General features: G+C 29.5%; 1 protein-coding gene across 1 annotated transcript in view; it reads right to left on the reverse strand.

Annotated features, from left to right (window-relative positions):
* Positions 1-5,965: 5,965 nt before the first annotated feature.
* The window catches only part of LOC126886789 (lysosomal acid glucosylceramidase-like), an 89,946-nt gene continuing 80,111 nt past the window's right edge, over positions 5,966-15,800 (reverse strand). The window contains exon 9 of the mRNA XM_050653840.1: positions 5,966-6,084. Within this exon, the coding sequence (XP_050509797.1) occupies positions 5,985-6,084 (100 nt within the window). The 3' untranslated portion in view covers positions 5,966-5,984. The remainder of the gene's footprint in view (positions 6,085-15,800) is intronic.

The following is a 15,800-nucleotide window of genomic DNA, read 5'->3' on the forward strand; positions in this document are numbered from 1 at the left end:
TGTCCGAGATACTTTAGGTTTCATTCTTTAATTGTAAGTTTTTTTCTAAAAATTATATTTTCGGAGGTATTTAAAAAAACATCTAACTTCGCTGTTCATTTGTTTAATAAAAAATGAAGCACCCACTTCTCGAGTAGAACTTTTTGATATGTTGTTTATTAAACATTTCTTAATGAAATTATAAAAAGTTTTATCTTGTTTGATTTTTTCCGAAGTGAAAATCTAAATGCACTCCCCTATATGTATAAAATATATTTTGTTGTAAAGCGTGATTTATAAAAGTTTTTTCTAGAACACCATCTGTGTACATTCAAGTGGTGTATAATGATTGAAACTGCTTCCAACTGCTACAGTTTTAGTATGATTTAGTCTTTGAGCTAAGTTGACGTAAAATTTTCATGCGGTATCACATACCGCATGTCAGTATTTACGATTCTATAGTTAAAAGCAGTCCAGTGCATTCTTTCGCTATCAGTATGGCAACAAGTTTATCCAGTTGTTCTACCTTCAAGTGGAAAGCACTATTTGCTATTTTTGAGTTACCAAACTTTTTTTGTGATTCAGTTAATAAAGGATTTTGTGAGAATCTCCACCAAGTTCATTTTATTTGGAGCAATATGTTATTCGATAGTAAATAGTAATGTTAAGAATCATTTTAAGACCTAAGTGGAAAAAAGGAGGTACTTATGTTACAAAGCGTACCTTTTGAGATATGGGCAGTTAAAGTTTTTATTCGTCTACTTTTATCAGGAAAATATTGTTTGTGTTATTTGGTTTTATTTATATTTCTATAAGCATTCCTTTATATATAATGTTGATAATTTGTTTTTATTTTTAGTATTTTTTTACAAATAAATTAAAACTGTACATAATGCCTTCTTCCATTAATTTTAGTTTGTATAACTATCCTTTATCTGAATGGATGAAGGGGGTATGTGGCATGAAATAATACTCTATAATCAGTTTTACAGAAATTTATGTAATTGAACACAAAATAATCTTCTTCTTCATGTGCCGTGCTCGATGTTGAGCGTTGGCTATCAAATTGGCTATAGTAATTTTTTTGATGGCAGCTAGGTAAAGGGATGCAGAGGATCTGTTAAACCATTTTCACAGGTGTATAAGTCATGACGATCTTCTTCGACCTGGCCTTTTTCTTTTACCTGGCCTTTCTTCTTCGACCTGGCCTTTCGTCTTACGTCTACCTTGCCTTGTATTATTAAATGTAATATATAGTTCAGAGAAATAAGGAAAAAAAATATCGTGTTGGTGACACAACCCCCTCCAGGCCGAAACCAAATTTTTTGAGTAGTATGGAAATCTATATTAATAACCTATATGTTTCCTGCAGCCGATTTTCGGTTTTTCGTCTATTATTAAAAAGTGAAGCATTCTAAACAAATTTGAGAGTAAGAAACTCATAAATCGTCTAAAAAATTTCAATATGGCGTTCGCTGAATATGTCAATCCTTATTGGTTGCTTAGAAAATTGCAAAATAAATCATAAATTTTGAGTTTTTAAAAATATTCATAACTCATGTAAAAACTAACTAAGAACCTTCTTATTACACGAATTGTTGAGACTTCTGGACATCTGTAATAATAACCTATATGTTTCCTGTAGCCGATTTTGATGATGTGCATAGTTATAAATAAATGAAGATCAAAAAACCGTAAATTTTCGCGTTTTTCGTCTATAACCAAAAAGTTAAGTATTTTAAACAAATTTGAGAGTGAGAAACTCATATATCGTATAAAAAACTTCAATATGGCGTTCGTTGAATATGTCTATCCTTATTGGTTGCTTAGAAAATTGCAAAATAAATCATAAATTTTGAGTTTTTATAAATATTCATAACTTATGTAAAAATTTACGTAGAACGTTCTTATTACACGAATTGCTGAGACTTGTGGTGCTTAAATTATATTTTAAATTTCAAAGCAATTGGTCAAATAGTTTAAAAGTTATTTAATTTGTTTATCCCAAATAAATTTTTTGCAACGCTATAAGTCAGAAAATAGTGAAGTTACACTAATATTTTGGATACTTTGTGAAAGAAGAATATTTATACTATTAATTTGATTAAAAAGAAATGACAAACAATAATTTTATATACTGCAAAATTATTTTGCAAAAACATGTAAATTAAAAAAAGGGGGGGCTAACTTCGTCTGTAATTGTCCTAGGACAATTGTTTTTCTTTCTAAATGTCCTGTAAAAATTTAGTCCTTCCAAACTCAAAATCTGAAAAAATAATTTTTCTACGGGTAACGGTTAAAAAGTTATTCTAATTGTTTATAAGTAAGCAAAAATTCGACGTGTTTTTGCAAAATAATTTTACACTGTTTAAAACTACTTTTTGTCATTTTTTTTTAATTAAGTCAATAGTATAAATATTCTTCTTCCATAAACTGTCAGAAGTCTTACTGTAACCTCATAATTTTCTGACTTATAGTGTTGCAAAAAAAATTAATTTGGGAAAAACAAATTAAATAACTTTTAAACTATTTGACCAATTGCTCTAAAATTTAAAATATAATTTAAGCACAACAAGTCTCAACAATTCGTGTAATAAGAAGGTTCTAAGTTAGTTTTTACATAAGTTATGAATATTTATATAAACTTAAAATTTATTATTTATTTTGCTATTTTCTAAGCAACCAATAAGGATTGACATATTCAGCGAACGCCATATTGAATTTTTTTAGACGATTTATGAGTTTCTTACTCTCTTTGTTTAGAATGCTTCACTTTTTAATAATAGACGAAAAAACGAAAATCGGCTGCAGGAAACATATAGGTTATTAATATAGATGTCCATACTACTCAAAAAATTTGGTTTCGGCCTGGAGGGGGATGTGTCACGAGAAAAATCTTATTTCTCTGGACTATATATTATACCGAGTGAGTTTTATGTATGGAAAGCCTCAATTATCTCGGAAACGGCTTGCACGTTTTTTTATAGATTTTGGTGACAAAGGTATTTTTAATGCGGCCGATATAATAGTGGCAATTACATTGTTGTCAGAACTTACTTTTTTCTGTAAATCTAATGAATTTTCTTATTTCAAATGGAATACCCTGTATATTTTTGCGTTTTGAAGTCCATAGGAAATGTTGATTATTTTTCGTGTTATATTCTCTATACCTACATGCCATAATTTCGAAGTTATTTAGCTACATATACAGGGTGAGTCACCTCTAACGGGACGGAAGATTACAGCGAAATGGTAAAAGATTTGAAAATTTTTTAAATTAGTAGCTTGTAAATTGATAAAATCTACATTTTAAAATTATTTTGAAATATACAGGGTGTCCCAATAAATGGCGGCGTATCAAAGTTTTATTTTTTCTTATGGAACGCCCTGTATTTTATTGCATTTTTTAATTTTCCGCAAAAAATAAGATATAGTTTCATAAGGCTTCCCTATACCTATGTACAGAGTGTTCTGAGTTATGGTGACTTTTCTAAAAATGTAAAGGTTTAAAATAAGGCTTATTGTCAAGTTATTTAAGAAATTATGAAAAAAATACTTTTACATCTAAATAGTTGGATATTGGTTAAATGTACTCCATGATTAATTATTACACAATTATTTACAGGGTGTTCAACATTTACAGTTTCATTATTGGATTATTCAATGTGTCATATGATGCTTATTTTAAATGGAACACCATATATATTAACACACCATTATACTAAACGGAGTCACCTCTTTCGAATAATATATGAATGTCCTATACCTAGGTCTAATACTTTTTGCGTAATTTACAATTATTTAAATTCTTAATCTGTAAATCGAGTTTAAAACAAAAGATGTATCTCATTGTATGACATCGTCATTTTATGCAGTACGGTCCGGTAATTATCAAAAATATAAACATCCGTGTATGATATTCAAATTTAATTATTCCTAAAAATGAATAATCACGTTATCTACGAAGGAGTAAACATGGTACTTTGCATTGGGGAGTGTTTGCAAAATTGTATCTTACCTTCTTAAGTTTACGCTCAAAAGTATCCTGATAGAAGACACCCAAAAAAGACGTTTTTGAGAGATTTCAATAGATTCCGTGCTACTGGTAATGTTGCATACGCAAAGTTAAATAAAAATAAACCAGTTATGTCTTGTGAGCTCCTGCTTTCTGTTACGGAAAACCCAAATACTAGTAAAGAAAAAATTTCGGGTGAATTGTAAATCAGTCAAACGACTGTTAGAATACTTAAGAGAAACCACTATTATCCATATAAAACTCAACTACACCAGTATTAGACCAAACAGAATTATGATAAATATTTAACTTATCGTTTATGGACTTTAGACTTTATAGAAGATCCTGATTTTTTTAATGTATTGTATACAGACCAATATACCTACTTTTCATAATAATGGTCTAGTAAATAGACATAATTTTCATTTCATTATGATACAGTAAACAAACATTTATTTCGTATAGTTTAAAAATCGAGAGTGGCTATAAATATTATATTTAAAATCAAGTTACCGTTTAAGAAATTACGCAAAAACTATGACTCCTAGTTATAGAACATCCCTATACCATTCTAAAGAGGAACCTGTGCTTAATACAATAATTTATTAATATACATGGTATTTTATTTTAAATAAGCATCATATGACACATTAAATAATCCAATAATGAAACAGTAAATTTTGAATATCCTGTAAATAAATGTGTAATAATCAATCATGGAATACATTAAAGTTATAAAATAAAAACCAGACCGTACTGTCATAAGGTGACAATGTCATACAATGCCATTAATTAACTACATCTTTTGTTTTAAAATCGATTTACATATTAAGAATTTAAATAATTGTAAATTACGCAAAAACTATGAGACCTAGGTATAGGACATCCTTATACCATTAGAAAGAGGTAAAATTGTTTAGTATAATTGTTTATTAATATACATGGTGTTCCATTTAAAATAAGAATCATATGACACATTGAATAATCCAATAATGAAACTGTAAATTTTGAACACCCTGTAAATAAATGTGTAATAATTAATCATGAAATACATTCAGCCAATTTCCAAATATTTAAATGTAAAAGTAATTTTTTTATAATTTCTTAAATAACTTGAGAATAAGCCTTCTATAAAAACTTTACATTTTAAGAAAAGTCAACATAACTCAGAACACTCTGTACATTGGTATAGGGAAGCTTTAGGAAACTATACCTCATTTTTTGCGGAAAATTAAAAAATGCAATAAAATATAGGGTGTTCCATAAAAAAAATATAACTTTGATACGCCGCCATTTATTGGGACACCGTGTATATTTCAAAATAATTTTAAAATGTAGATTTTATCAACTTACAAACTACTAATTTAAAAATTTTTTCAAATCTTTTACTATTTCGCTGTAATCTTCCGTCCCGTTAGTGGTGACTCACCCTGTATTAAAAAAAATAAACAAATTTAAAAAATCAATTTTTTTAATCAGTGTACATTATTTTAGTTTCTTTTGATCATTTGAAACAAAAAAGGTCTTTTGTAATTTTTCTCCAAAGTTAATAGTTTTTGAGTTATAAACAATTTAAATCTGAAAACGACGAAAAATGTTTCATACCTCCTTCTTCCATTCAAGAATCGTAGTTTACATGTTACATACCTCCTTCATCCACTAGAATATCTCTTATTACTTTTTCGCGGCACAGTATAAGTGTCATATGACAGTGAAGTTACATACCACCTTAATTCACTAAAAAACTCAAAATTTTAGAAAATGTTACATACCTTCTTCTTCCACTTAGGTCTTCATTTGGTAGTTGATGTAAAAAACAAATACAGTGATATAATACAAATTAATATTGATAACAAAGGAGAATAGCCAACGGTATGACATACCACATGTCAGAGTCTGCGTCCTGAAACACCCCCATCAGTAGTTAAGGGTTAAAATAGGTAAATAATAGACTATTGTTTTCTAAGAACGGTTTTATTGTGTGTCATGTCTACCAGAAGAGTAACGTAGTTATTGACTGGGCGGTTATCTGCAATTCAATATTGCCTCTGTCACATGGAATAATCGTCCTCTCTATTGGGTAATCATTTCTGTAAAACATATTAGAATAATTTATTACTAGATATACCATTTAATAAAAATAAAAGTAATAAAAAAATAAATGCCGACGGTTTCGTTTCGATTTAATTTGAGTATCTCACCATTTTCCTGCACGTGTTTCTGAGTCTACCATTCGTCAGATAGATTTGTAAGAATATAGCCAGGTCTGGATAGCATTTAACCTTGCATTACGAGCTGCCCCAAATTTTATTTTTCTAATCTTTAGGGGGGCCAATTGGAGTATAAATTTTAAATCTCGACTCAATTTGACCGTTGCGTTAGCCGCCATCTTAATTTTAAACGAGAACGGTTTTTGCTCAATATCTCCGCCATTTTCAACTTTTCGACAAAAAGTGTAAAATCTGAAATTGTTGAAAATGCGATTTTCTATAGTTTCGTTTATTATAATTTTTTTTCGTGCGGTCGTTATTTTCCGAGTTATGGGGAATAAATAGTGACAGTTAGAGCATAATTATTGATTTATTGAATTATCCCGTTTATTATTAGCTTTACAACAAATTTGAATCTATACAAAAATGAAGAGATTTAAATTTTGTACTATGCTGATATCCTTCATTTTTTAATAAAATCATATTTAAGGTAGTACGTATGCAGTAAAGGCGCGAGCGTAAGACCTGATTGATTTTATAGCAATAATTGATTTTGTTCAATATGTCCGCCATTTTCAACTTTTCGACAAAAAGTGTAAGGAGTGAAATTGTTGCAATTACTATTTACTACAATTTTTTGAGAGAACCAGTGGCAGGTCTACGAGGGGGGAATGGAAAAATTCCCACCAACAGGGTCCATAATTTAAAAATAATTGTTGAAATATTAAAATATGTTACCTGACATGAAACTTAATTATCGACAGACAAATTCAATCAATATAACCCGCTAGTTAATAAAATTAAGTGAACTTAATGCATATAAGTAATTTTTTATGTCTTTTATGTACTTAGTTTGGTTGGCGTTTCATTGGAAGTTTAAAAAATTGTATAAAATATAATTCTCTTTATTTTTGTTTATGTACAATTATGTCGTAAAGTTAATAAATGAGACAATTCAATAATTATGCTTCCCCTCCGCTTCCACTATTTTCCCCCTTAACTCGGAGAATATTAATCGCATAAAAAAATTATTGGAAAGAGATTGTAGGAAAGAGATTGTAGATATTGTTTCCAACAATTTTAATCCCTACTGTTTTTGTCGAAAAGTTGAAAATGGTGGAGATATTAAGCAACAGGTTCTCCTTTAAAATCAATATGGCGGCTAATGCAATCGCGGAATTCAGTCGAGATTTTAAATTTACACTATTATTGATCTCCCCTAAAGGACAAAATTATAAAATTTGCGGCAGCTCGGGAACAAGATTCAATTCAATAATTATGCTCAATGCTCACCCCACCACTTTTTAATATTTTCCCACTTAGTCGGAAAATGTCAACTGCATGAAAAAAATTGTTAAAAATAAATTGTAGGAAATCATATTTGGAACAATTTTAGTTGGAAATGGCGTAGATATTGAACAAAAACAATTGCTACAAAATCAATCAGGTCTTACGCTCGCGCCGTTATCGCATACGTACTACCTTAAATATTAACTTTAGCAAAAAAATTAAAGAGATTAAAATTGTGTAGAATTTAATTCTCTCAATTTTTATATAAGTACATTTTTGTCGAAAAACTAATAATAAACGAGATAATTCAATAATTATGCTCTAACTGTCACTATTTTCCGCCATAACTCGGAAAATATCGACGGCACGAAAAAATTGTGACAATAGAAATAATAGAAAATCAAATTTTCAACAATTTTGGTTGTTATACTTTTTGTCGAAAAGTTGAAAATGGCGGAGATATTGAGCAAAAACGGTTCTCGTTTAAAATCAAGATGGCGGCTAACGCAACGGCGGAATTCAGTCAAGATTTTAAATTGACACTACTATTGATCTCCCCTAAAGGACAGAATTATAAAATTTGGGGCAGCTCCTAATGCAAGGTTAGGCCTGTTATTCGTCTAACCCGACTGGACTAATACTGAAATGAGTCAAAACGCACCGGCTGTAGTGTATTAGTTGTATATTTATATACCACTAACACATTAAAAATTTAAATAAATCACCAAAATTGTTGATGCATTACTGGAATATAAAGATTAGATAGATTGATTTGAAGCTACTAACTCTATCGACACTCACATAAAGGAGTATTTCGGTGAAGAGTTCATAGAACCGGCAATGTAGACTAGGGCGCATTTGTAAAAATAATGCACCTTTCATTTCCAATTTGCAAAATTAAAAGCGGTTAACTACCACGGCGCCAGGAATTTTTTTAAATAAACATTAATTTTTGGTGCTACGTGCAGGACAGCGGATTGCTTTGCTCTGATTGGATATTCCAATGACCTTTAATAATGATTGATAAATCTTAATTTTTAGTACATTTCAATATAAATAAATAAATTTGTGTATTGCAAAATAAAAACTCATACTCTGTCCTTTAAAATTACACGTCTTTTAACAAAAATTTTCTTAGTTCATATATTTTAACTTACAAAATAAAAGTTTATTATTTTTAAACGTATACAATTGTTTAAATAATATTTCACAAATAATAATCAAATTAGTTTGATTTTTGTGGAATTAAAATATTAAAATACAACAAAATATAAAGTAAGAAAATAATATGTTACATAAAGATACAAAAATTAATGTTTATTTAAAAAAATTCCTGACGCGGCAATAGTTAACCGATTTTAATTTTGCAAATTGAAAATGAAAGGTACAGTATTTGTTCTATATTAAAAAAACTAATTGACTTGTTATCTGCTTTATTTTTAATCCTGCAACATTTTGAAAAAATGATTTTTTTTTGCGCAAGCTGGATTGCAAAATTCATTTTGCAAAATATATTGAACCGATCTTAATAAAATTTGCAGTATTGTATTGCTGTATCATAGAGTTTTTCTGGGTAAAACATAAAGGTCCTAAGTGGAGCATATATGGTTTAAAAACGTAAAATGCCACTACTTGTTGTTTTATGTTTTTTTCGCAATTATTGCTATTTTGCACCAAGGGTGACAATTTTTTAAATTTTTAACCAATCCTATATTGTAGAAAATTTAATTATGCAACTTTTCTGTTAGTTTTACTAGGTATTTTCTGAAGTGAATACTTTTAAAGTTATAAACAAAAAACCAAGAAAATATCAAATTTTTCCTTCATTTTTTGACATTTTGATTATTTAAACAATGTTCCGGAACTCTTTGAGTGGGAGGATAAATTAATTAATATTATATCAGTTAATTTCAAGCAATTTCTGCAAAAAAATATAAGTCACCTCTCAACGTCCATCGCAAAACAGATGCGCCCTTGACTAATGATAGTTTGTAGGTTCATAATTTTGAATTTTCTTAGGCTCCCTTTCATTATCGTATTAACATCCATAAAATGTTGTTCCGATCGTTCAAATTTTTGCAAGTCGTGATAACTTTTAAATTGTATCAAGAAGAAGTTCTTCTGTTTTAATATACCTTATTATTCCAGACTACGTTATCCTAAATCGAGTAACTTATCCAGAGATATAAGAAGGGGATTTACCTAATTGAAATTGAAGCTGCTTTAATTGAAATATGAGGTTTCGGTAATTAAAGATTAACGTAATGGTATTAATCTGTGAAATTATGGTTACAGGGATAACCACTTAGTGGACACGTATGTTATTGACATAAATAAAAAGGGTTATCTTTGACATCCTGTGCGTTTAAGAGATTATAAAATAATTTTTTTAATTTATAAAATATGAATAATCTGTTTTGATCATATTATTCTACCTAGAAGAGATCTATCTAAAGCTGGGATCCAACGAAATGTGGCATCGTACGCCATGTGCTTGAGAAATATACAATTCCACGTGGTTTTTTTTGTCATTTTTCGGATTTTAAATCGCTTATAACTTTAAAAGTATTAACTTTTGAGAAAAATGACAAGAAACTTATTTTATTGAGAATAACTATTTATTGAGAAACTTATTATTTTGAGAAAAATATTTTTCCACATACCTCTACCGAAAGTATACTTTTCCTGACCTAATTTTAGGGAGCAAAGTCGTACTTTTCCTCCCTAGGGAGGAAAAGTACTTTTATTCCCTAGGGAGGAAAAGTAAAAGTGACGTCACAGTATGTCATTGATGAAATAACTTATTGACGCCCTATACAATATTCTCTTAACTATTATGTAAGTATCTATACATTTTAACGTTTATTTATAGAACACCCTGTATTTTGCAGAATGGTAAAAAACAGTAAATTGGTATTTTCATTTAACAATGTTTACATTAATAATTTGACTTATATTTGACAGTTGACAGTTATAATGTACCTACTTGTTAGTTTTATTTCTCTAATAAATTTTGCGACATAAACAAAAAACAAACTATTTAAAAAAGAAAAAATTACTTGTTATTTGACGAAGGTGCCTTGAATGATTACTGCCCTCAGCTACGCGTCGGACAGTAAACTTCATTCTCGGGAGGAAAAGGAGCACTTTCCTCCGGGAGGAAAAGGAGATATTTGAAATAAAGCGCGCTGCACCGGCAAAAAATCGGTTAAACATGCATATTTAGCAATTAAAAAACAACGATTTAAATTAAAGTTAGACGCGATCACTCTTCAGAATCTTGAAGCTGAATGTTTAACCTTCAAATTAAGAATCCGGTAACCTCAAAGATACTAATTTAAATGTGAGTTTTTAAGCCTCGAAAATGCGAATTTTCGCATTTTTCAGATTTAAATCGCCTATAACTCGAAAATTATCAATTTCTTGTGAAAAACTACGAGATACCTTTCTTGTTTAGAGCGACCCAAAAAACCTAAAAATGTATATTCCAGAGCAAAACAAAGTGATCTTTTGTATTTGTTTAAAAAAATTGTTTAAACAATTTGCGCCCAAATATTCCGCCCGACACCCTGAGATCTGTTTAAAGGTGACATTTTTTAATAGGAATCCGCAAAGAAACCGAATCAGAAATTTTTCAGACGGGAGCGGTCTCACCACATGGACTAAATATATGTAATAGAAAAAGATAAAAACTGTAGACGGGATTCAACGCAATGTGAAGTAGTGAACCGAACCGGCTAAAACCGAACCCTCTATTTTACATTTTATTTATGGGTACATGAAAGTAACACTAATTTATAATCTTTATTTCTTCTTCTTCTTCTTCGTTAATAGGCTCGCACCTGTTGCATCGGATGCCTCCTTATCAGATATCCAGGTTGTCACTCCATCTCTTTCTTGGCCTTCCTATACTCTTTCGGCCGTTTTTGGATCTGTCTCGTACTATCTCTACCAGTCTTCCCTCTCCCATTCTGCTTATATTATGGCTATACCATTTTTTTTTCTGTTCAGTGTCCAGTGTATAGTCATTTATGTTCTCTATATTACAGCTTTGCACGAGGTCTGCGCTACGTTTTCTGTTCCATAATGATTTACCTGTGATATCTCGAACTATTTTCATTTCACACGTTTCCATATCAGTCTTTTTGTCCTTGTGGTGTCAGATTTTTTTTCCGCAGTATAACTCATAATCGGCCTAACTAGGGTCCTATAAATCTTGGCCTTTGTTTCTGTCCGTACACTCAACGGAAAAGGTACGTAATATTAATAAAAACGTTAATTCAGACAACAAAAGCAATACTTAAAATTTGTCCAATTCTTGGTTTTACTGGAACGACAAAGCGATGTTCATCAATTCATTATTTTCGTTAGTTGATCTAATGTATTACGTTTATTGAATGGATGAACATCCATTTATTAATATATAATACTTTCAATATATACCATAATATTACTTTATTGATTTATATATGAGCGGATTTATATGCGATCAATTTTGATGAAATATGCGCATATATATGCCGTAAAAAATTACGAAATATGCGCAAGATATGCACAAAAATTCAAAAAATGCGCATTTTGAGAAACCACAAATTTTCTGTTCTATTCTATTCTAGGGGGTTCTTTTACGGGGGGCGGCAATCTTATTTATTATCTTTCAAATAAAATCATTTTTTATATATGCAATCTATTCACAGTTTTTACAAAAACTGCTACCAATAGTTACCTATTTAAAATAAAACAACAATATCACTATTAATATAACTTCGATTATAATTCACTACAATGTGTTTTTCCAAATTCTTTACTAGGAAACATATTCTTTGAAAAGATAAAATATTTTTATAACTTAAAAAACTCCTTTCAACATCAATAGAAGTAATTGGGGCGTATTTAAAATAGCTTGTTAATTTCCGTTAGAAAATCGTGAAACTATGGTTAAAGGTGTACATTCTCTTAACAATAGATGATTTAAAAGAATCTCCAGAATTAGAGGTACTAGGTACTTACTAAATATAATAAAAGTAAATAAAATTCGGATTTCCGGGTAAACCATCCTTCATCACTTTAACATTTTAACATCCTACAATCAGTTTATAACGGCGTACTATAAGCACTATAAGTACTTTGTGTAAAAATCGGGTATTTTCTAAGAAAAAATGAAGGACAGTGAATGAGCCGTCTCTCTTCAAGTAGTTCTCGAATTAAAAAATTTAAATTTTTTTTCACTTAAATGTTTTTAAATACGCACAAAATATGCAAAATTTAGTAAAGTTCTCAAATATGCGAAATATGCATGCAATATGCATTTAGCATAAAATCCGCTCCCTATTGATCAATGTCTAAAAGTTTGTTGAAGCAAAAAATTAAATTGTTTTTACAACGAAGTACTATTCAATAATCCCTGTTAATGAATATTACGAACTAAATTTTTTTGAGTGTAGATATGTGTTGCACCGGGTTGTGTGTTTATCCTGCTATTCTGTTCGCTTTGTTTATTTGTTGGGCAACTTCAGCTTCTGTATCTCCATAACTGTGCATTAATACTCCCAGTTAGCTCATACTTTCTTGCCGGATTATTTTGCTGTTCATTTTCAGCTTGCACCTCATTGGACCTTTAGGGATTATCATACTTTTTGTTTTATTCGCTTATATTTTCATGTTGAACTTTCTTGCTGTTATATTAAATTGATATTAAAGTCTCTGAAGATCATCTTCACTCTCTGCAATAAGTATGGCATCATCAGCATAGCTTACTATATAGATAATTTCTTCACCCATTCTGTACCCTATACTCAGGTTTTTGACTTTATGAATACTTTCATCCATGATGAGTTTAAAAAACAGCGGGTTCAATGAGTCTCCTTAACGTATGCCTCTTTCCACTGGTATCGGCTCTGTTAGTTTGTTATTAATTATGACCTGTATGTTATTTTTGCTGTATATGTTTTCGATAATCTAACAGTAAACCGGGACGTTGGATTCTAGAGATTTTTCCATGACTCGCCTGACGACAAAAACTGCATCGTTGCTGGATCGTCCGGATCTAAAGCCTTGTTGTTCATCTACTATGTCTATTTCGTTGGTGATTTTGGTGGTTATGACTTTTGTGGTCAATTTCAGAGCGGTACTGAGCAGGATTATTTCTCTATAGTTTTCGAGTACAGTTTTGTCACCCTTTTTAAACTAAACTATTATACTAATAACACTCTGGATAAATTAGCAAAATAGAAGGAAAAGTTATTTACCAGCAATTTTATTGCTGGAATCGAATCTTATGATTGTATATATTAATAATATAGGTATGTAAAGTCCGCAGACAGTGTGCTACTTTTTTTAATAACCAAAATGGCGTCCGAAAATCATGTTTTGTTCAATTTTTGCTCTATAACTCCAAAGATGTTAACTTTACACCAAAAACACTGAAATCAAAATTCACCGTAATTAAATTCTGCATAGAGACTTTTTTCTTCCAATTTACTTCGACGAAAATTTTCCCCGGAAAATGCCGGTTTTTCCAACAAAATCTTTAATTTTTAACTAAAATTTTAGATAAGTAATTGTTTATCAATGATTAAATAGTTTGGTAGTATAGAAGATCTTTTTGTATAGATTATAATTCCAGAAGCCGATGGAAACTGAATGAACAGTTTAGAAAAAATTAAATTGGTAATTAAAAATTGACGGTCGCTATGATCACCACGATAATTACGATACATAGTAATAACTATGAATTTTTTATAAAAAGACACTGTACCTATCTAATGTACGTTACATAATTGAAATTAGACTGTTTAAGCGGCCTCAGAAAAATTTTAAATTTATAAACAATTTTTTGGCTTATAAACAAATAGACTGTCTCGGGAAATATTAAATTAAATGAAATTATGAAAACGGTATTGGAAAAAAAGTGGGAGGACACTTTTTCTGAAAGAAAAAACGTTTAATTGTGATGAGTGATTCCTGAGATAAAACCGGTTAAAGTTGACCGGCATTTACGGCAAAGATATAAACAATAAGATCATAATTTTCAAACCATCACCTTTTTATTTTTATCCTCTTTTTTCACACCAATTTTCATAACTTTAAAATAATCATAACATATATTATTATAATAAAAACTATCGATATTACGAGTGAAAATTGCCAAAAATAGCAAAATTCCAATCAAATCAGATTGGAGAAAATGTAATATAATCTCAAAGTTCAAAATCGGTATACGTTAAAAAAATGCATTTTCTCGGCTTCCCATGGAGCAATTTTCTTCATTCTTTTTTTGTTCTCAAGTAACTCATGTAGAGCCATCTAACTAACGCATTATTAAATATCAAACTTGCTTTTGTTTTGTTATAATAGATTAATTTATTTATAAGAAAAGAAAACTACATATTTTTTCCAGTTATAGACTTTTTTTAGATAAACTTACTACAAGTGACAAGTGTACCTTTTAACGTTAAAAACACAAATATTCTCATCTGAAAGCTGTATAATTATTTAAACAATCTTTATTTAAACAAATTAAAAATTTTGTTATAATAAATAAATTATTTTATTATAACAAAGCAAAAGCAACTTTGACATTTAATATTGCGTTAGTTAGATGGCTCTACTCGAGTTACTTGGGAACAAAAAAATAATCAAGAAAATTGCTCCATGGGAAACCGAGAAAATGTACCTATTTGTTTAATTAATGCCTAATTTTTGATTAGAATTTTGCTATTTTTGGCAATTTTCACTCGTAATGTCGATAGTTTATATTATATTAATATATGTTATGATTATTTTAAAGCTATGAAAATTGGTGTGAAGAAAGAGGATAAAAATAAAAAGGTGATGGTTCTAAAATTATGATCCTATTTTTTTATATCTTTGCCGTAAATTCTGGTAAACTTTGACCGGTTGTATCTCAGGAACTACCCATCATAATTAAACGTTTTTTCTTTTAAAAGAAGTGTCCTGCCGCTTTTTATTTAAATACCGTTTTCATGATTTAACTTAATTTAATATTTTCCTAAATATTCTATTTGTTTATAAGCCAAAAAATTCTTTATAATTTTAAAATATTCCTGAGGCCTCTTAAATAGTCCAATTTAAATTTTATAAAGTACATTAGATAGGTACAGCGTTTTTTATACAAAAATCATAGTTATTGTTATGTTATTATGTATGTTAATTATTGTGGTTATCATAGCCACCGTAAATTTTTAATTAACAATTGAATTGTTGCTAAACTGTTCATTCAATTTACATCTGCTTCTCGAATCATAATCTATACGAAAGTAGCTTTTATGCTACCAAGTTATTTA

Source organism: Diabrotica virgifera, chromosome 6 (genome assembly GCF_917563875.1).
Source record: "Diabrotica virgifera virgifera chromosome 6, PGI_DIABVI_V3a".
Classification (NCBI taxonomy): domain Eukaryota; kingdom Metazoa; phylum Arthropoda; class Insecta; order Coleoptera; family Chrysomelidae; genus Diabrotica; species Diabrotica virgifera.